The sequence below is a fragment of the Strix aluco genome, chromosome 3 (genome assembly GCF_031877795.1).
Source record: "Strix aluco isolate bStrAlu1 chromosome 3, bStrAlu1.hap1, whole genome shotgun sequence".
In the NCBI taxonomy this organism is placed as follows: Eukaryota; Metazoa; Chordata; class Aves; order Strigiformes; family Strigidae; genus Strix; species Strix aluco.
The window spans coordinates 105,466,180-105,488,052 of NC_133933.1; the positions used below are offsets into that span (position 1 = coordinate 105,466,180).

At 37.2% G+C, this 21,873-nt stretch overlaps 1 protein-coding gene across 2 annotated transcripts in view; it reads left to right on the forward strand.

The window, feature by feature from the left end:
• Positions 1-21,669, forward strand: part of BMP5 (bone morphogenetic protein 5) — a 60,823-nt gene extending 39,154 nt beyond the window's left edge. For both annotated transcript variants that reach the window (XM_074820788.1, XM_074820789.1), the window contains 4 exons: positions 4,946-5,143; positions 13,699-13,775; positions 15,611-15,721; positions 19,346-21,669. In XM_074820788.1, coding sequence (XP_074676889.1) covers positions 4,946-5,143; positions 13,699-13,775; positions 15,611-15,721; positions 19,346-19,495 — 536 coding nt within the window. In that variant the 3' untranslated portion in view covers positions 19,496-21,669. The remainder of the gene's footprint in view (positions 1-4,945; positions 5,144-13,698; positions 13,776-15,610; positions 15,722-19,345) is intronic.
• Positions 21,670-21,873: the final 204 nt, after the last annotated feature.

Genomic DNA, 21,873 nt, shown 5'->3' on the forward strand with positions numbered 1-21,873 from the left:
TAACTAAAGCTGTGAAGCCTAGGAAATGCAGAGCAGACCATCCAAGACCACCTATATTTCAGAATCCCTTAAAGACTCCAGGGAGCAGAAGAGTTAATAAAACACATGAAGCTTGTGTCAAAAGTATATTTTATGTTGATATAGATAAATGTATCCACCAAAAGAAAAGTTTGCATAACAGTCTATGTAGCTGACACAATAAGGATAGTATAAAATACTTTGGAGTTAGAGCATTGAGGATGTCTTATATATGGACCATCACATTTGTGTTTTCTCTTTTATTTTATTTAATAGGCCTTCATTTAAGCTTTGGTAGCCAAACTATACCTCAATTCTTTTGTTTCAGTGAAGTCCCATTGCTCTCAGGAGCACTGTCCAGACATGAGAAACCACACAAGTTTCTATCTAATTTTGAAAACTACGTTGTAAGATTTCAGACTCAGAGCCTCAGGACAGTTTTTGCTCAAATATTAGATGTTATTGGACCTTGTATACTCAGGGTCTTTCTCGAAAAGGCCTTTCCCAATCCTTATTTCAGATACCACTCCCCATGAGGAGGAAACCATAGGTGTGGCATCGGAAATTTTTTTTTCAACAAACCAGAAATGAATTCTCAGCATCACTAAAGTTTTCATTTCTATCTACAAATGCATAAAATTATTACCAAAATAACTACTGTGACCTAGCAGTAGTGGTTAATCTGTAAAATGTGTTTTGTGGCTTGTTGAACATTTTTGAAAGTAAATAAGTGCTTGTTTTTCATAACAAAATGAGTGGTTTGCTGCAGTTTGATGACTCAGGACAAAATAATGGATCTTGGAATCACTTATTGTCCCGTGTTGCCAGTGTAAATCTGGCCAAGATGCATAATGGCTGAAAGCTCTTGCAAAATTAGTGTCTGCTCAATGCCTTACATAAAATATATACTGCCCGAGGAGAGACAGCCAAGTCACAAATCTTACCACTGTCATTGGCATCCATGCTGGCGATCTCAGAAGAAGTCAGCTTTCTGAATGTCGTGAAAAAGGAGGCGAGGTCTCCAGGTCCGGATTGTGAGACAGATTGTTATTGAAAGCTTGAAGGGCTCTTGCATTTCCATTTGGAGCAGCTGGGGGGGGGGGGGGGGGGGAAATGAACTTTTAAGATGGAACTTGATCAGTGAAAAGAATTGTATGACATAACTGCATGTGACAGCAGAAAAGAGGACATAGTACAGCAAATAGTTCAGCTATTCCTATCTTGTGGATTAAAAGAAAAAGAACAAAATCATCAGGATTGTTGAGGTAGGACCTTTTTATAAACTGAACTTCACAGTTATTTTTGCAACAGTGATTCCTTTATTATAAGGACAGAATGTGAAAAGGCAAGTAATATTCATTCAGTTCAGCCAGTCAAACCGGCACTTCCATACAGGCTTTTATGCAAACCTGCTAAGGGCACTTTACTATCAAATAGAATAAAAGCCAAAAATAAGTTTAAATGCCAAGTCAAACAAATGCATCTTGCCAAAGACTCAAAATCATATGAATAAGAACTATGGAGTTCAGCAGATTTGGAATATAATGCTTTACATAAGTCTTAGTCTCCAAATATATGGAGAAGAGATAATAAATTATCATAGGAGGACTGAGAAGCGCATGCGAGAATGTGAGGAATATAAAGGCTCTGGACTGTCCCCACCCAGAGTAGGTTCAGCTGTTATGCTTATTTGTTTTTGTTAGGTGTAGGGGCAATTGCAGTGGCTAGGTTCAGTGGAGCAGGTAGGTGACTGCTGGTTTCTTGTAGTTTCTTCTTCTTCTCTTCTAAAGGCTGCAGAAAAGGCTTTGAAATCCTCAAGATTAAAAATATGACAGAAGGATAAAACCAAACCCATTTTTCAGAATGCTTGACCACGTTCAATTCTTGTTCAAGAGAAGCAGAGAGACACACCTTGCTGTTTTGGTTTTACCAGTTTCATGTGGGTGAATTTCCAAGGGAAGGTGGAGTTAAGCAGGTCAGCCTGAGTCATTCAGCTGATTTTAGAAAATATTGCTCTAATACCACAGTATGGAACAAATGCATGCTGGAGAGACCTGGCTTTTCAGTTGTCATCGAAGCCAAGAGTTTTCTAAATGCTTACAAGAAATGATAGACTAAAACTGCTTACTAAAAATGAAGCCCATGAATGTTTCTTGCTATAAGGCCAATTCAGGTTAGGGAAAGGTTTTTCTTACTGTATTATGAAATCCACACTGTGGACAAAGGTGAGGACTACCTAACAAGACCATGGCACACAGATGGAGCTACTGCTGTGGCAGAAAACGATGCATTTCAGAAGCAGGATACTTTGAAATACCTCCTGTTCAGGAAGGGGCAAAGCTTTGTGTTCTTAGAGAAGGAAATCTCCCACATGCATCCCTTTTATTTTTTTTTAAATAAAGGGTAATAGAAGTTCTGTAAATGCAAACTTTCTTTTGCACAGAAGCAACCTAAAATGGAGACAACATATGTGGTTTGAATTTCCTAACCAAACAGTTCATAGATCCTCCTCGGAAGAAATATAGTGTCTCAAGGGCAGTGTATATTTTGATTGCTTCGTCTTCTGAAATTTGCAGTTAAGCTAAGGCATATGATAAACCAAGAGAGAAAAGTTTAATGATGAACTCACAGAAATCAATAAAAGTTTTCCTGTTGACTGCACTAGAAGCAGAGCCAGTGCATATACCATTCATAAATTGAACAAATGGATCCTAAAAACTCAGGTTGGCTGCTTAAAAGATCAAGCAAATCAAGAAATAAAGTCACATAAGATGTCTCTGTGTGTAAAAAGGCTGTGGGTTGCAGGATTAATTTTTTATCATATATCTCTATACTGTGAATAACCAAGTAAGCCTTAACTTGTGGAATCTTAATAGCCATCTCATTGCTGAAGTCTAAAGGAAACCCAGAGGAAACTTAATAATATTAAAAGTTATTTTAAAGGGAGTTCACATTAGTTTGAAGGATATTTAGCTTCGCACACAATATCCACCATTGTAAATTCAGAGAACCTAGATTTAAATTCAGAAAACCTCCACACATCTTTACAGCCCTCAGTATATAAATCTAATAGTATTCTTAAAATGTCCACTAGTAAAGTATTAATCTTTTACAGATAAAATTAAAATTCTGAAAGTCATTGGAACAAAAACTAAAGAAAAATAGTAAAAATATTCCCTCTAGAAATGAGGGGAAACTTGGAACTTTGTGGTAAGAGGCTAGTTTGTCCATGTTGCAATGAATAGAGAATAGTCTGTACAGTTTTTCATATCTGACTTGCAACAGAAGATTGGAACATATAGAAATTAATGTAACTGAATTATTTAATAGTAACTCAATCACATGAAAAGAAGAATTAAAGAAACACAGGACTAAAAAACCATTTAAAATGAAATCAGAAGCTTCAACAAATATATTTTTCCCTTGCAGTCAAAAAAGTAATTATCAAAATTGTTCAGAGTATGCTGCCAATTACTCTGCTCCATAACTGCTAACTTTCTCAGTTCTTCTCTTGCTTTTGCTGGGCTCTCTGTCACTGGAAACATCTTAAACCAATTTAAAGTGCTACACCTGAATAAACATGTTGTAAAAGTGTTTATGTATTGAAGTGGGTCAGTTCAAGGTATGGTATTTGGCTGGAACTTCTAATTTCTCTTTTTACTGCAAAAGGGCTGCCAGAAGGAGGAAGTCTGAGCTGAATTAATACATTTGTTACAGTGGAAGTAGAATGGAAACTACTTTAACCACAAATCAAACTGCCTCTTTCATTTACGCCAGTGATAGAGTTTTTCTAAGAAATATAGACTCTGGCGTACAGCCACTGTAAGTTTGTGTTTGAAAAGGAAACCTATATGCTTATTTCTATAAGGTTTACTCCTATGCTTATTTGCAAGTTCTTTTTCAGGATCATTGAGTTAATGGCATTATATGTTTGTGAGGCAGATGCTCCTTTGTCGCCCATGTAGCAAACTTTTCCAGTTGGTGTAGAGGGATCCCCAGGCGGCCTGATGCTGCACAGCGCAAGTGGTGCCTGTGCCTGTACCTTCCTGCTGAAGGACCTCTGTGTCCCCCACCCAGCACAGCTGCACAGCTTCACATGACACTGTCTCATTTTCTGACGGTTGAAGGGCTCTGCATAATACACGTACGCACAAAAGTGTTTATGCTGCCAAAATAAATTCTGTTAAGAGCAAGGGTTTATTTGCTAAAATGTCACTGATGCAGTTCAAGTGACTTGTTTTGCTTTCTTTTCTTTCAGTGAAGTTTAGATCCTATAATATAGCGAGGTTACCACACAGTACTGACTGAACAAATATTTTAAAGAAATATGCACATCCCCTGGGAACAGAACCAGAGTCAATAATGTACATATTTCAGACTCTGTTCTCTTGAACAACTAAATGCCTTCCTACCTTTACTAGTGAATGAACATCAGTTTGAGTAACACTGCACAATATTTATTTTTAAAGCAGAAGTATATTTATTATCTACACTTCTACTTGCTACTGATTTGCTTTGGGTATATAAGGTTCCACATCTGACACTCAAGTGACGTAAAAATTAGATGACCGCATTACATTATCCTTTCTATAGCCTATAGACTTTAATGGGGCTCATTTATTTTTCAGTTCTATAAATGTGTACATGAGATTGAATTAAGATATCTGTGTAATGAATATATTATATAGTGCACAAGAGACAACAATTTTATGCAATGACAAACTAATGCTGTCGAAACTTTCGTAAATTGTTGAATTTTTTGTCTTTTTAGTTCCATTCAACAAAATGTGGTCAGGATTCTTAATCACGTAAATTGAGGATTATGGGCAAAATCCTTGCCATGCTTCAGTCAGCAGTTGAACTCCCACTGTGGCTTCAGGAGGGGCAGAAGTTCACCTTTTAACTTAACATTTCCATTACTTTATAGGTCGAAGTATCAATGTTAAATCTGCTGGCCTGATTGGAAGACATGGGCCTCAGTCAAAGCAACCATTCATGGTTGCATTCTTCAAGGCAAGTGAAGTGCTTTTCCGTTCTGTCCGAGCAGCCAACAATAAAAGGAAAAATCAGAATCGCAACAAATCCAGTAGTCATCAGGAGTCTTCTAGGATGCCAAGTGTTGGGGGTAAGATGAAGCTATGATTTACTAGCCTGCTTATAGGAATTATGGGCACCTGCTCAAATGCAGTGGAGCCACAGCAGCTCAACAAGATACTGCTCATTGGCTGAACTGTCAAAAACTGTGTTACCACTCCATTTCTACCTGCCCCTCTAGCTTTGCTTAAGCATCTTTTGTTATGTTGATCCTGAGCATGATTTACATTCTGTGAGTCAGGTCACTTACAGGTATAATGGTCGTGAAAGTGTCAACCCTTTATGAATTTAGATCAGCTGACACGTACTGATGTAAATACACAGTGTATCCCTGAATGGAGTGAATTCAATCCCTTATTTACCTGAAAGGTACTGACAATAATGCATGTAAAAATGTTTTCAGTCCCGTTAGAGCCTGGAATAAATTTTGCTCCCGTTCTTTTCTGAAATGTTCCTTTCAGCTGGAGTCAAAGTCACTTCTAAATATTCTCACTTTTGAACAAACATTTCTACTTTTCAGGGACAGTGTGTGAACATGCATCTTTCTAAAAGTATGGCACATCTAGTACCAGCACATGAAAACCTCAATATAGATGTTATTGTTAAACCCCATGGATGTCTACAAGTAAGCAAATTAGTATTTAGTGTAAAGAATTCAGCCCTGGAGTAGAATTCATCTATTATGCATTACTTATATCCATCTCAAGAACCTTTACAGTGGCAGATTAGAGACCTCTCTGATGTAATGCATAAGCTTTTCCCTGATCTTCTGCACAAGGATGAATTTTACCTTCACAACCACAAACTGTTACTGAGTTGCTAAAGAAATCATAGAAATTAGTTTAATATCTTATCTTTCTAAACTTTTTTAAAGTTTACCTGATGATCTGCTGGAATAACATTCCACTTTAAGGTTAAAAATTAGTATGAAAACATACCTGGAAAAAAAGTTTTTTATTCACAGCAATAGTTATTACTGCTTCAGTAGTGGGCTCAATTTTATTTGTATATGGTGTATAGGTAGAAAAACCACTGAGCTATTTCTCTAGTTTCCACAGAGGACCTGGAGCATAGTTCTTTCTGAGATAGATGACTTAGAGATGTATGTTCCTTCGGAGCTTATGAAAAGCCCCTGACATTTGTTAAGCCACCAGGGATCTCTGTTTACAACTGGTTTTTGTTTGGGGTTTTCTTGAGTGTTCTAAAATTTTCTGATAGTCTGTATGACTACACAACAAAAGCTCATCTGCACAATTAACTTCTAACCTGTTATTCGTCAATATTGCAGGGAAGTAGTTATAAATAAATAATGAAGTCCCAAAATGGACAATTTCAGCTTTTTATTAGTAAAAAAAGAAATTAAAAATCTATAGCAGAACAGCATTTTTTAAATTATTCATTATTTATGAAGTTATATTGACTAAACACTCCATTAACTGCTTAAAGTTCTTCAGATTTTTTTGAAATAATGTAAGTTAAAAATTGACTTAACATCTTGTAATTCAGATGTGGTTTAAACGTGCACATCAGTTAAGCTTGCTAGCTGGTGCTCACTCTAAATTCATTTACTTCAGTAGACGAATCAAATATGCATTTTGTGTTGTTCCAGAATGACCAGCTTTTTTTCTGCAGAAACTGTTCCTTCTATTTTTCTGGTACCATATGATGCATGTCCCTATTTTCATAAAAGGGCTTTGGATTGAATGACATAACATGAGCATTTTCTTGTGGGTTTTTCTGGTTTTGGTTTTGATTGGTTTTTGGGTTTTTTTACATATGGTCAAACATGATCTGTGCAACTGCATTAACTCCAAAATACAATCTCTTATCTCAAGGGTAAGTAATGTCTCTGCACAAAAAATACTAAAAAAAGATTTTTCATATTTCCTTGAAAATGTCTACTAGTTTTGAGAATCATATTATTTTGGGGGAACGGAAAATCATCTAAGTACATGGTACACAGAGGATACCTAAATATAAATATCATACTTTCAGATTGAATCTTATGATTCTAGTCCATGAGGAAATAAGAATTGAACAGATTTGTTAAGCCACCTTCATTACAGCAGGAAAGCTGAACACAAGCTCTCTGATGGTTTAACCAGGGAAAAACTCACACTTAACACATGCCAGCAAGTTGCATCATCATGAGAACTACCTCAGGAATAGCTGTCTATATGTTTCAAAAGACCAGTCAGCCTCATCTGTGCATTCAGTCGTGCTCCAGAGCTGTTGCAAAACAACAAAAATCAGAACATCTCTAGTGAAATGTGCATTATGAAACAAATTTTCTCCTAACCTCTTGAAGTACATGCAGTTGCATCAAAGGCAGGGGCATTGACCTCTGGCTGGAGATGAAGGCATCAAGATATGGGCAGGCTGGAACAGGTGGCAAAGCTGAAGGCAGACGAGTAACCTCAACCTCACACAGCAATGTTCTCTGTAGCAAAAGAGGAGTAGTTCCCACACCATGGCAAATCAGTTTCCATGCTCTTGTCTTGCAGTTTGCCTCAACAGTTCCCATATAACAAATAAAAAACCTCCTTTTATTTGGGTGCCATTAATGATCAGTGATGGGACTCTTCATGCTATAAGTGATTCAAAAACACATTTTCTTTTAATAACTATTGCAACAATACTCATTAAAATCTGCAGATGAACATGCTGATGGCTACAAAGGCAATGTGCAGATTCTATCCAGATGCTCCAGTGTGCAAAAAAACACATGGAAGAGGGAACACATCCTTATTTCTCATATCTTTGCGTCTTTGCAGAATACAGTCCTTCCATGGGGAGATCCTGTTATCACGGAAAAGCTATGCCCTTTTCCTCCTGTTCACCAGTTCCAGGAACTGGGGAATATGCTGAAATCCTGCAGGCTTGTGGGAGAAGGCTGATTCTCCTAGTTCTCTACAGCTTCCCAGTAATGAGCAGTGCTTTAAAAGTATAATTCATCACATCATATTTAAACCACAGAAAAACCCTAAGAATACTGCCTATCATCTTCCGCATAGCAGACTGTCAGTGGACCATACTCAGTTCTCATTCAACCCCTGATGCAAGACAGTGTTGACGTAAATGACACAGCGATGGGCAAATGCCATTGTGTGATGTAGGTCCTTGTTTCTGAACTTGTAACATAATCTTGTATCTACAACACCTACATCACACATTGACTGTGAAAAATGCTCATCTACATAGCCAGAGATTATGTAGCCAGACCCAGATAGATATGCTGTCATTTCTATGTCACAGTCTTTGATTATACTTCTCTTTGCATATCAATCCCAGCTTTACTACAGTCATGCCTTCCTTTTCTCCTTGCTTTTTTCTTCTTCCTTTTCTGTTTCTTTTTCCCCCCTTTTTTCCCTTTTTTCCTTTTTTCTCTTTCTCCTTCCATTTGCCCTTGCTTTTTGTCATATTTCTTTTGCCTCTTGCCTTTTGTCTTTTGCCTTATTCGTTTTTCCTTCTTTTTTAAGTTCTTGGACCTCAGCGATTAGCTTTACTGTATTCTCAGCACATCAAAAAGGAAAGCCCCACTGGCCAACTCAGTTCTTCCCTTCCAATGGACAATACAATTTTATCCATGAAGATATACATAAACACAATGTGAAGAAAATAAAATCTATATCTGTCAGTTATTATAACAGCTGGGCAACTGTTGACAGATTTGGGGTCAGCATCCCTGTGTTGCTAAGATCTTCAAGAGAAGATGACCTCAATGCAGTGTGAAGGCAGACAGAATTAAACTTAGCATTCAGACTCCACCTGCCTGCTATGCACAGAGGATTGAACTGTTTATTACTTACCCAGTTGTATTTTTGTCAAACTATAGATAAAAGGAAAAATAATTAAAACAAATCAAAACAAGACAACATTTCCCAAAGTACATCACGTAACCCTTCCTTAAAACAAAGGCTGGCTTAATTTAATTTTTTTTTTTAACATCATCTAAAAAGAGTTACAGTGTAACTGGGCACTAGAATATATTCACATTTAAATAGTGAATAGTGACATACACCAGGAAGCTCGAAAGCAAAGCTACATATTTTTTGTTCATAATGTAGTGAGATAAAAACAAAAACAATACTTAACTCTGCATTTCCTGAATTTTACTGGTTGGTGTCCCACTAATTAAAAACATAGTACTTTGTGATAGTATATATAGACATGTCTAAATAACTTTATTTCCCTTGCAAAAAAAAAAAAAAAAAATCCTCATTAAATCTCTTATATTTTCTTACCCTCTTTTCACAGCTCTTTCTGCTACGTAGGGGTTTGGACCCCAACTGCAGTCCCTGAATAGCTGAGGAACAATGTTTTCTTAGTCACAATAGCCTATGGTTTTGGTTCTTGACAGAATAAGCATATGGGTCTTGAAGCTACAGTATGTGAAATTGAATCCTTGGCACCAGATCTTATAAATGTCACATTTGATACTTATATGAAATTTTACATTACACACAACATTTGTCTCATATAAAAGATAGAATTCAAAGAAGAAATACAGACTTGCCTGAGTCTCACTTTCTTCGTAGGTGTATGGGCTAGGTGGCTTGCATATGAAATGCAGACCATCTTATCAGGTGTTCTGGTGTGACTGTTCATCATCCACCTGTTAGTCTATATTCAAATAATACAGAGTATCGAGACAATGAAGGCATCTATTATTCAGCCTCTCTCCTTTAACTGTAGGGATTCTGCTACATTCTGGTGCTAAAACTTCTGTAGATATTCTTAAATATGAAAATGTCACAACTGAGGGAAAACTGGCAGAAGAACAGTCTTCAGCTTTCATTTATTTGCCTGCTTGGGTGCTATTTAAAACCAGATTGTGACTTTCTCATATGCATATCTTTCCACATTTTTCAGTCATGTTTTTTCTGCAAAGTGACTTGCATTCTACATGACTGAATTTGAAATTCCCACTAACAGCTAAAACAGAAAAGTTCAATATTTAGCTCCTATGAGCACTGTTATCAGTCAAAATCAGTATATAGATCCTTGTGAAGAGTGATCAGTGAAACATAGTTCAACTTTTTTTATGCTAAAGTTCCTTTACTTTCCACTACCTTCACCTTACTTCTAACATGTGTGCAGAACCTACTAGATTATCACAGACAACTCAGCACAAAGTATGACTAAGTGGTTTCTGTTATATTAAAGGCATAGAGATTTTTGAAAACTTGTGATGTTTTAGGGTATCCTGCCTTGCTTCTAGTGGCTATTCCAGAAAGACACAGGACTCCCATCAGATGTGGGTATATATTTTGACCCTACATGCCCTGGGGCAACTGAAAGTATCTGAGATGGCAGCAGGTAACTAACTGCTTGTGGAGAATCTTTAACGACCATCATTGAGAATCAGCCCATGAAGGGCCAGGAAAATACCATAGGAAAGAAGGTAGTATTCACCTCTAAAAAGGAATGAGGATTTGAGGTATTATAGTTTAGAAAGCCTAACTTAACATCTCTGGTGGTACTAGAACAAGTTATTTAGTACTGCAAATGGATATATCTTGACTTGGGCAGTTTTTGACACAGTATCAGGAGACATATGGGGCCCCAGGTCTGTTCAACAGAAAGTAGGTACATAGCCTGTTAAAAGAAAAAATAAAAGCATATTCAAAGAACATGTTACCAATAAGAGTAAAATTTGGGTGGGTATTTTGAATGACATCTCATTGAGTCTCTTCTGGATCTGATTCAGATGAATATTTCATTAGTAATTTGGATGATTGATCACTCCTCCTGGATCTGTGAATTTGCAGAGAGCACACTCTGTTCTATTGTCCAGATTACTAACAAAGAAATTAATCAGTATTGGCACCAGTACTGATCCTTTAGGGACATCCCTAGTAACCAGCCAGCTGGAATTTGTACCACTGATCACAACCCTTTAAGCCCAGCAGCCCAGCCAAGTTTCCACCCATTATATTCTTTACCTATCCAAACCATATCTGACCAATCTGGCTCTAAGAATACTATAGGACACTGTACCAAAAACCTTCTTAAAAGCAACATGAACAATGCTCAGTGCTCTTCAAAACCCCACAAAGCTCATAATCACAGAAAACAATCAAGTTGGTTAGGTACAGTTTGAAGTAGTAAATCTGTGCTGACTGTTCTCAAACACCTTCTTGTTCTTCATGTGCCTGGACACATCTTCCAGGAGAATTTGCTCCACAGACTTCCCAGAAATTGAGGTTAAGCTGATTGCCCTTCTTGAAGATTGGTGTGACATTTTCCACTTTTGAATCATCAGAAATATCTTCCAGTCACTGTGAACATTCAAAAATGGCAATTTCAATGGTGTTGGTTAGCTCGTTCCCCACCCTGAAATTCATCCCTCCTGCTCACATGGACTTGTGTATCTTCAATTTGCTTAAGTGGTTCCTAACTCTGTTTTAATGTGGGTAGAGATTCAGTCACTAGGCCTGGGGACTTTGGAGTCCTTAGGGTAAATCTTGCCAGTAAAACACAAGATGAAGAAGTCATTGAGTACCTTAACCTATTCTGAGACCTTGCCACTAGGTCCTCTGCCCCACTGAACAATGAATCTATATTTTTCTTTTTTTTTCTTTTGCTATGGATATACCTATAGAAGTCCTTCTTGTTGACCTTCACATTCCTTACAAGTTTCAATTCCAGATAAGCTTTGGCTTTCCTAACATCCATCCCTGCATGCTTAAGCAATGTGTTTATATTATTTCCATGTAGCTCATCTCAGTTCTACATTACGTTTACTTCTTAGTTGAATTTGAGTTCAGTCAGGAGTTTCCTATTCAGTCACAGTGGCTTTGTGCCATACTTGCTTGACCTGCACAGGAGAGTGGACTTATCTTGTGCTTCTCTCAGAGGTTGTCCTGGTAGATCAGCCAGATCACCTGGTCTCCTTTGCCCTCCAGGCCAGTCTGCCACGAGATCATGTGAAGATCTCTGAACAAGATGAAAACTGTTCTCCTAAAGTCCAGGGTTGCAATGTTGTGATTAATCTTTGTCATCTCTCAGAACCTTTTAACTCCACCATATCGTGGTTGCTGCAGCTCCATCACTCTGCAGTTCTCATCAACATCCTCACCCCCAACCTGTTCTTTATTCATTGATTTTTATAAATACAACATAATCCTAAAGACACTAGGCAGGACTATAAGAAAAAGGATCAGAAACTGATCATTTGACAGTGTGGTTTTGCTGCAAAACTCCTGTTCTGGAATATACTCTTTGAATATAATCCGGAAATTGTAGGAAATGATTATTTTACTTTATTTGGCATTGTGTTCAGTTTTGGTCATCACATCTTCAGAAAGACACAGATAAATTGGAGAGAACCCAAAGAAGCAATGATAGCACAGATCAGGACAACTGACAAGAAGCAGTTGACGAATTTGCAGAAAAGCTCCTTTAGGCCAACTATTTGAAGAGTTTTCTGCAAGGATAGTGAAGTACTACAGAGAGTTCTCTCACAGTCTGTAGAACTCCCTTTGATTTTATGTGAAAAAGGCCTCTCTCTTAATTTTCCAGGAATTTTTCAACAGAGACCCTCCCATCCCAGCCTCAAGTCTGGGCTTAATGTTAAAAAACTGTTCCTAAAAAAATTCTATTCCTGAAAATGAAGATTTTGTTTCTTTTTCAATGTCTTCCTTGTTTGTTCGGGTGGTTTTTTTGTTGCTATTGTGAATTTTAGCCAATTTTTTTTTTTCCTGCCAGAATGGTTATTTTTGTCTGAAAAAGCTACTTTAAGCATTTTTGAAATGGAACCAGAGGAGACAGCCTGACCTTCCTGCATGCCTCACTGATAGCATCACTTGAATAGCACTATAAACCAACTCTGGGGTGCTAATGTGGTGAAGGCATGACCGTATTCCCTTCCTTTCCTGTTACTCAGGAGAAGTAAGGAACAAGTACTAGATTTTCTCCAAGATAAAGATTGCTCTAGAGAAGCATGTATGGAAGGTTCTCTGTGTCCTTCTATCCTGACACGTCAAACAATGCAAAAACATCCAGGCCTTTAAAAAGCATCTCTTAGTCTACTTGTTTACATTAGTATTACCAACTAAAGATCCTCAACTGGTGAATATTTCCAGAAAATATGGTAAAAAATGGAGGAGTACAAAATGTGCTAATGTTTAACAGACTTGGAAATTCTGTTGTTTCAGGACAATTTTTATCATTGTTAATTTATCTTTTGAATTGGGTTACTTTCTTTACCTGGTAATTAAACCTGCACCATCATACAGATGACTTCTCCATATCTTGGATCAGGGTCTTATTTGTCCTTCTTTGATTACCTGTGTGTATATTATCAGAGTTGTTACCTAGCTAGCCAGCAAACAGACATCTTGTAAACCTGTTTCCCCTAACGCTGTATGCATTGTCTTGTCTGTGTACACCAATTTTATCAGGCTGACACTGCTGATTCTGCATTTTCAAGTTCACATTGCCTTTACGACCAACCCTAGGAATATAAATGACAGTGTGTTTGTTTCTTTCCTTTGTACAGCTTGGTCAGGAGCTCAAAAATACCTATTTGTTGTCAGTTCTAGCAATGCTTCTAAATATTTTATTATTATTTTCTTCTTGTAGATTATAACACAAGTGAGCAAAAGCAAGCATGTAAGAAACATGAACTTTATGTGAGTTTTCGAGACTTAGGATGGCAGGTATGATTATAAATGCTGTTTCCTATCAATTCAAATCGGGACAATCTATTTTACAGTACCCCGTTATGTACAGTCTGTTTTCTTCATGGTAATTGGTATTTGATGACAGAAAAATTCTTTAGATGCATGTTGTAATTAATCCCTATCACTATCGCTTTACCATTTTGTCTGCTATTCTCTCAAAGATTTTGCATACATTAATGGCTCTATGATCTGGGTTTATTCACAAAAAGATAAATCTGACCTATTACTCAGATATGAATAGATCTGCAGTAAGTGAAAACAAAATCCCCACACTGACCAATGGAACTTTAGAAATTTGCACTTGAATTCTCCCTGGTTCAATGATGTCTACTGCAGGTCAGAGAGATTTCACTGGAGTAGGGTTCTTAGGTACCTAGAGCTTGGATCACTGGTCAGTGGTCTTTATAACACCATAGCTAAATTTATATAATTTCTGGAAAAACCTCATCCTGCCATACAGCAACAAAAAAAGAAGGTAAAAGGTCATAAAGAGAGAGGCAAGGCATTATGAGAAAATAGAGATCAATGTAGGTTTTTTTTCCAGAAAGCAAGGAGCTCTCTATAAAGAAAGAACAAGAAGGCCATCAGCAACCTATAACCTAGAAATATTGCATAGGTAGGTAAGAACTCAGAGATGGCTGTCTGTGCATTTCACATTTCTCTGAATTATTTCAAAACAATTGTCCATGAGCAGAACAAGTCTATGAGGAGAAAAAGTGTGCTATTATCTCTTTAGTGACAGCTCATCCTTTACATATCTAGCTTAGATTCTCATACGGCCTCATTAGTCTGCCTGGTATTTTGTAGTATACTTATCCTCACAGCAGTCTGAAGAAGTAGGCAGAGACTGTTTTCCCAAGTCTGCAGAGCATAATCACCCTGTCCACGGCCACAGACCAGACTTGTGGTATTGACTTGAACTCAGGCTACTGAACAAGTGAGCCATTGTCTCTCTGTAGATCACAGGTTTTTCCAGGTATCAATCATTTTTTTCATTTTTTGAAACAGTAAATTCTGATATGTCCCAAGATGTGCAAGGCTCTCAGATCAGTCACTCAAGGTGGTCATAGAGAAAAGAAAATCAAGGTTTTTACAAAAAATACTTGAAGAATTCAAAGTTTCAGTTGGAAATCCAAAGCTACACTGTACAATATTTGATCAGTGAAATTCAGGGTGAAATGAGATAAAAAGAAACAAAACCCAAGAAGTAGGCACTTCATCCTGTCTGCCCTTCCTACAGCACCTCCATTACCTTTGCCTGTCAAAGGAGGAATTCAGCAAACTAAACACATAGCTTTCATTAACATTTTAAAATATTTTCCCTCTTGTGGTGTTTTCCCCATGCTGTGTTGCTAGAAATACTCAAAATGCATGATTCGGCAACATTCCAACTGGTAATCTCTAGCAACCCTCAGTCTCACGCAATAATACAATTAATGGTATTGAGTATGCTGAAGAAAGAGGATTCATTTTAATTACTTTTGCACCAAGAAGTGCTCAAGATTTTTGGTTTGGGAACAAAAGTATTCTGACAAATATATTTGGACCTTTAATTTTCCTTATAGTTTCATTAGTTGGTATTCAGTACAGATTTCTAAATTTAATTTAATTTTCATCTGAGTTTTGCATGAACAAAGCAAATACTTCTTTTATTTTTTTGGCAAAAAAAGTAATTTAACATGCCACATTCTGAAGTTCATTTTGTCCTTGGACAAGTCTTAGTTAGTTTGATATAGTTTTAAATTCTCTGAGAGATGAAATAAAAAAAAAAAAAAAAAAAGATTGAGTGGGTTTATTTGTTCTTGTTTTAGGATTGGATTATTGCACCGGAGGGCTATGCTGCATTTTACTGCGATGGAGAGTGTTCCTTCCCCCTCAATGCCCACATGAATGCAACAAATCACGCCATTGTTCAGACTCTGGTATGCCTCTGCCTCTGTTGTAGTTGCCTATTTTGCAGTTGTAAGTGTCTTGGCGCGGAGCTGTCTCTTCGTCTCTGTTTACTAGTATTAGATTTTGGTTGTTTCTGGGTAAATGATAACCCGTTTCAAAGACATGTTTTGATGATTATGCTGGAGAGAGGATGAACTGTCCAGAGTGGCCTCTGTGGTAGGTTTCCCTTCCATTTCAAATGCAAGAACCCATGAGAAGACTGTCATATTACTGGAGAGCTGTGTAGACAGGAACCAAAGGGGCCCCCTGGTCCCACTTCCAAGAGTTTTTTGCAGCTTATTGAAGCTCCATGTTAACATCTACATGCTATACCTTCCAGAAATGTTGACACTTGGCCACTCTGTGGACCTCTGTTGTCAACTGTTGGCAGAGATACTTAAAATGTAATTCAATGTGAAGCTTTGCAAGCAGATGCGTTTGCATGTAAGAAACGGTGTTCAGTCATGCCTGGCTAACAAATGCAATTTATAAATAAGTGGATCTGTTGCTCTGCCTGGTACATGTAAAAAGGGATTTGCAGCCAGCTTTCTGCCTCTGCTAGTTCTTATGTTAGTCTTGTGCATCAACTGGAGCAGCCAAAAAGATGATCTTAGTTGAAGCAGCTGGCTAAGCCTCCTATACATCAGCAGCATTCAGCTACAGAAATCAAGACCTTTAGACCATGCCTAAATGTAATGCTGTGAGTCTGATGTCTGGTCAGGATTTTTCACCTGTGCCAGCTGAAGCACTGACTCTGAACAGCATCAGTATTAGCAGAATGATTAAGAAGAGGAGGAATGAGAGACACACAAGGAGGGAGCAGGAGTACAAAAGCAGAACAGGAAAGGGTTGCCATCCCTGATTAGTTCCTGGAAAAGGTCAAGGAATTCGACTGCAATTAAAGAAACATGGGTTTAAAGCTTCCTCTGTTTTAAACCGATGATAGGAAAGTATCCTGACCATCAGAATACGCTGATGAGTCTGTCCATGAATGATGATCTCTTTGTTGATTTTAACATTAAAAATCTGAGCCTGAAAAACATTTCCTCTTTCAGAAATGAGTGCAGCTACTACCCTCCTGGGAAACCACCCCCTCCAAACCAAAACCCCACACCAAAGGAAAAAAACAGAAACAAACAAACAAACAAAGTTTGATTTCTTTCTGATAGAAAACAAATTCTGCTTGTGAAAATTGCCAAGTATTTCTGCATGAGAGGGGTATTTTAAACCCTCAGTATGTGCAGAGACCTTTTCCTTTCCGTTCAACTTTTAATTTATGCACCTTCTCCAAGTCCAGCCACCAATGCAACATTATTCCTCTATACCAGAATTCGAGTCAGCAAGATTTACAAAAAGAAGGGAAAATGTCAGAGGTTGGAAATAAATAGGGGTGTGGTAAGGGGTTCAGGTGGAAAGGAAGAGCAAGTGCCAGTTGGCAAGGAATATAGCAATGTGCCTGGGAGACAATGAAGAACAGCATAAATGCAATCATGAGCTGAAAAGAAATAGGTCAGCAAAGCAATAGTTTAACATTATGCAAACATTGTCCAGAAAAGTTGCCAGTTTCAATGAGATCCCCAGGTCAGAGTTCCCTCCTGCAATTATGGACTGTTGAATAAGACGTGGTCCAGTGCTACTTTCTCTTGTGTGTCTATCCTTTCCAGAAATGGTTAATTTTCCATTATTAAGAAATTTGTAGTTTGTCCTATTTTTTAAATTGAATACTTAAATTTTCCCTCCTTTTCATGGCCACTTTTGGAATTGTGTGTCTCCCTCTGCATGTACTGTACATGCATTCAATTGTGCAGCCAAAAAATCATGAGGCTAATTAAATTTTAACTGCACATAAATTAGATGAGATAACAGTAGTTGAATGCTTTCTGGTTTAAATTATACAAAATTCAGATTTACACAAGGTGTGCACATGGGGATGGCTTGGGAAACAACTATTCATGCACCCCACCCTAATCCATATGTAATCATCTCCCAGCCATACTGATTACACCATTCTAAAAAAGCCCACTCTTTGGGATGGGAAGTGATTTTTCCTTGGTACCCCTCCAAACCGTAATGACTCATTTTTTTTTTCTTTTGTAACAAGAATAGGAGAAATGCTGGGCCAGTACCTCTCTCTCTCTTCTTTTTCTGAAACTGAACTTAGGCAGACAGATGATACATATAAATACAAGACAGACTGCATTTAATGAATTATATAAGCTTTGTTCTCCTCTCTCTCTTCCCATCACCCTGAGAACAGGCGCTGGAGTAGCATTGACTTCCTGGTCATGCGAGTCAGTGGATCAGCAGGTTGGCTTGCACTGACTTCCAGGCTCACTCTTGAAAATGCTGTGAGCATCACTGTTGTGCAGGGCTAGCAGGGCCATGGAGCTCCCAGCTGGGGTGGCAGGGGCTGGTGGGACCAGGAGTTATGGCAGGGCAAACATCTGCCTAGACAAGGCACAATCATTCTTTTCTTTAGTGCTTTGCTATTCATTTGTTAAACTGTTTTTAAATGTGTGTCTAAACCCTTACTAAACTGCTACTTCAGGATTTATTATTGTTCATTTCAAAAGACCTTCTCATGGTAACAGTTATGTAAAAATCGTTTCCTGATAGACTGTTCTCTGTTGTCTGGCAAAGGCTCTGGGCTTATATCAACTGCAAGACAGATGGCTCTAACAGATTTACAAAGACTTAACGTACAAACGAAACCTATTACTGCTGAAGTCTTCATCCATGCCTTAATAATCTCTTGCCCTCTCTATTACAACTCCCTCTTTTATGGCCTCCCCAGTTTCCAAGTCTTCAGCATGTGTAGAATATTACATCCAACCTTCTTTCAAGTACAAAGAACTTGTATTTCCCCCATTTTCAGATATTTCCACTAGATCTTGTTCGTTCTGGGATGATGTTCAAAACTCTTTTCCTTCTCTTTAACCTTTCATTGATATATTTCAGCCCAGTGAACATAAAGCCTTCTCTGCCTCAGCCTTTCCCCAAACCTTCTGTCCAGCTGACACCGACCTTTAGAATTGATTTTGATTTCAGTGGAAGTAAAATTGGATCCATGGATGCCTAGATAAGACTTTAAAATGCACTCATGCTATTTGAAAACCCACATCTTACCATTTCATAGGCTGAAAGCGGTTTCAGTACGAGCCTTTGCCTGCACAGCCTTTGCTGTCTAAAACAGACTTTCCTCCATGCTGAGACCCTGACACAAGAAAGCATTTTAGCACATGCTGGGGTCCCAGTGAGACGGGGACTTCAGCCTGTGCTTCATGTTAAGTACTGTCCTTAGCAGAGATGGCACTGACTATGTTTAAGTGTTTTCCTGAGCAGCTGCCTAACTCTTTTCTAAATTTCATCTGAAAACCAACTTTCTTTCTTGGCTGCTCCTCCTCATTTATCTCTCCATCTGCTATTATTGTATAACTCTGCCTGCACAATTGAAATTGGAGCAATGTTCTGGAGGTAAGCTGTGCTTTAAAGTTGCTAACCAAGGAAAATCTGTGACCACAGCACTCTCTGAATTGCAAAGACATGTTTTGCATTGACGTTGCCCTTGTACCTCTCTGTTTGATATATGAGCTATGTATTTATCTGTCTTTCAGGTTCACTTGATGTTCCCTGATCATGTACCAAAGCCATGCTGTGCACCAACAAAACTGAATGCAATCTCCGTGCTCTACTTTGATGACAGTTCCAATGTTATTTTAAAAAAATACAGGAATATGGTGGTGCGTTCATGTGGCTGTCACTAGAATAAAAAAAATAATCTAAAGCAGAGGGTTTTATTCAGAATTGTAATAAAGTCAAGATAGGAACCTTGCTGATGAAAAGGCAGTCCTAAATTTATTCCATTTCATGTCATCTCTCATTTAAATGTACAGTATAATGTGTATAGTAGCTTTTATTTATTTAAAAGTATAGTTTCTTTTGTATGAGCAAAATTTCAGAACCATTTATTTTATGGGTCACCTGACTACACAGTAGAACTTCCCAAACTAATTTTTCAATTGACCATACTGGAATCTATTTCATTCCATTTCAGTATTTTAAAGTAAAGCCTTTGTATAGATTTTTTTAAAGCTAGAAACTCCAGAACTCCTGTAACTGCTTCGTATTGTTAAAGGAACTAAAATACATTTGGTCATATTGTGCCAATGAAAACTGTGGCGGAGTATTTATTTAGAAAAAGGCACAGAAAAAAAACTAAACAAAACTGCTTGGCTAAACGTATTTTTTCTTTTAGAAGTTCTGCTCCATTAGAAAAAGTGAAATGTTGAACAGTGCTTAAGTAAATAAATAGTAGATAGAAAATAGAAGTGAAAAGATTGCACATAATTGTTCTAACTATTTTCTTTAACAAGATGACTGTAACTGGAGTAGTATGTTACTTCTTGGCTTGTGGGCTGCAGAGTTTGCAAAAGGATCAAGAGCTTCATGAATTCTGTGGAGACACTCTCATCTCTATCTTTGACTTTTCAAGTTAACACTAAAAATTGAACTACAACATTCTTACCTCAAATCATACCAGTCTATTATCTATTACATTGCTCCGGCAAATATTTTTATAACAGCACAAGGTAAAATCAAACAAAAAAAATCACACAAGCCTTCCCATTATATACACAAATTACTATATACCCAAAATATACACAAGACAGGCTACGGAAGAGCTTTGCTTTACTTAGCTCCCACTTTTAGATGGGTTTTCTGAGTGTGCAAGGGACGGCACAGGGGATGCAGCAGTTGTCACCTGTTGAATCGAAAATCTTGTCCCTGATAGTGACTTTTCAGGCAAAGATGAAAAACACATTTGGTAATGAGCCATTGGGTAATTTGCAGCCCACTTTTGGTCTCATCTGTTTTTCTGTCTGGTGGAGATTGGTTTAAATCATGAGACTTAAGATGGGATATCTTTCCCTTTTTTTAGCATTAACTATTGGAACTTTGAAAATTCTTAAAAGCATATAAATAATTTTTAATCTCCCTAAATTTTTGGCCTCAAAGGAAATCCTGTGGTTGTGAATTGCACAATTAATTACAGATTATAATTCCCACCACCACTACCCATATTCTTATTTTGAATTAAGCTAATTTAATATCTTTGGACAGCCCTTTGTTTTAGTGTTATGAAAATGGGAAAATAGAAACTCTGTTTCCTCTTTATTACATGGTGGATTATAATATATGCTTTTATCATGAATTGTCTTGATTAAAAATGCTTCATTTAAACAGTTCTCAGAGAGTTGTTAAAAAATGAATAGGACATATCAATTTCTTCTTAGACAGTCTATTCATATAAACTCTGACTTCTCTGGTTATTTAAAGCATATTTCAGAAAACTCAGATTATTACAGACCGATAACATCAGCATGTGCGTGTGACTGTGTATACATGTGAATAAGCAACTGTCTTTTTTGCAGAAAATAATTTATTTTGTCTTGCTATTGGAGTAATACATAAATCCTTTTTATGGATGCACTCTGTTTTTTTAAAAAAATAACAGTTCTGTTTTCAGTCTTGGGAGCTATTTCACCTTAATACACCAGTTCCACTTTACACTTGCATTTCTATTTTATACTGACATTACTTACATATCTATGGTTAGTTGCAGTTCATGCACAAGGTTGTGTAACAAAATATAATGTCTCCAACTGAATTACCATTTTGGAACAGTTAAAATCCTGGGTTGTCTTAAAAATTTACTGGTTTCTGTATAAATTGGTAAGTGGATATGCTTATCTGAACTCAATTTATTCTAAATGGAATTTGATGGAAACTAAATTTTGGGTACATTAAGTAATATATTTTTTATTAATGGTGTACCATTTTGAGAATAAGAAACTGAAGATTATTGTTATTTTATTCTTAAAAATATGCTGTTGGAATATATTTCTATATTTTGAGACATAATAAACATGTAATACTATTTTTTTCTGCTGTGATTTTGTTTCTGAGACACATGGTAAAATGACACTGACTTCGTATATTCTTTTAAAGGTAGGTAAAAGCAATCACCAATAATTATGGATAGGTTTTGTTGCAGTTCATTTTTGCAAAATTAGTTTTATTTTGCTACTACTTAAACTGCAGCTGGCGAACTATCTACAATATTAATAAAAATCATGCCCTC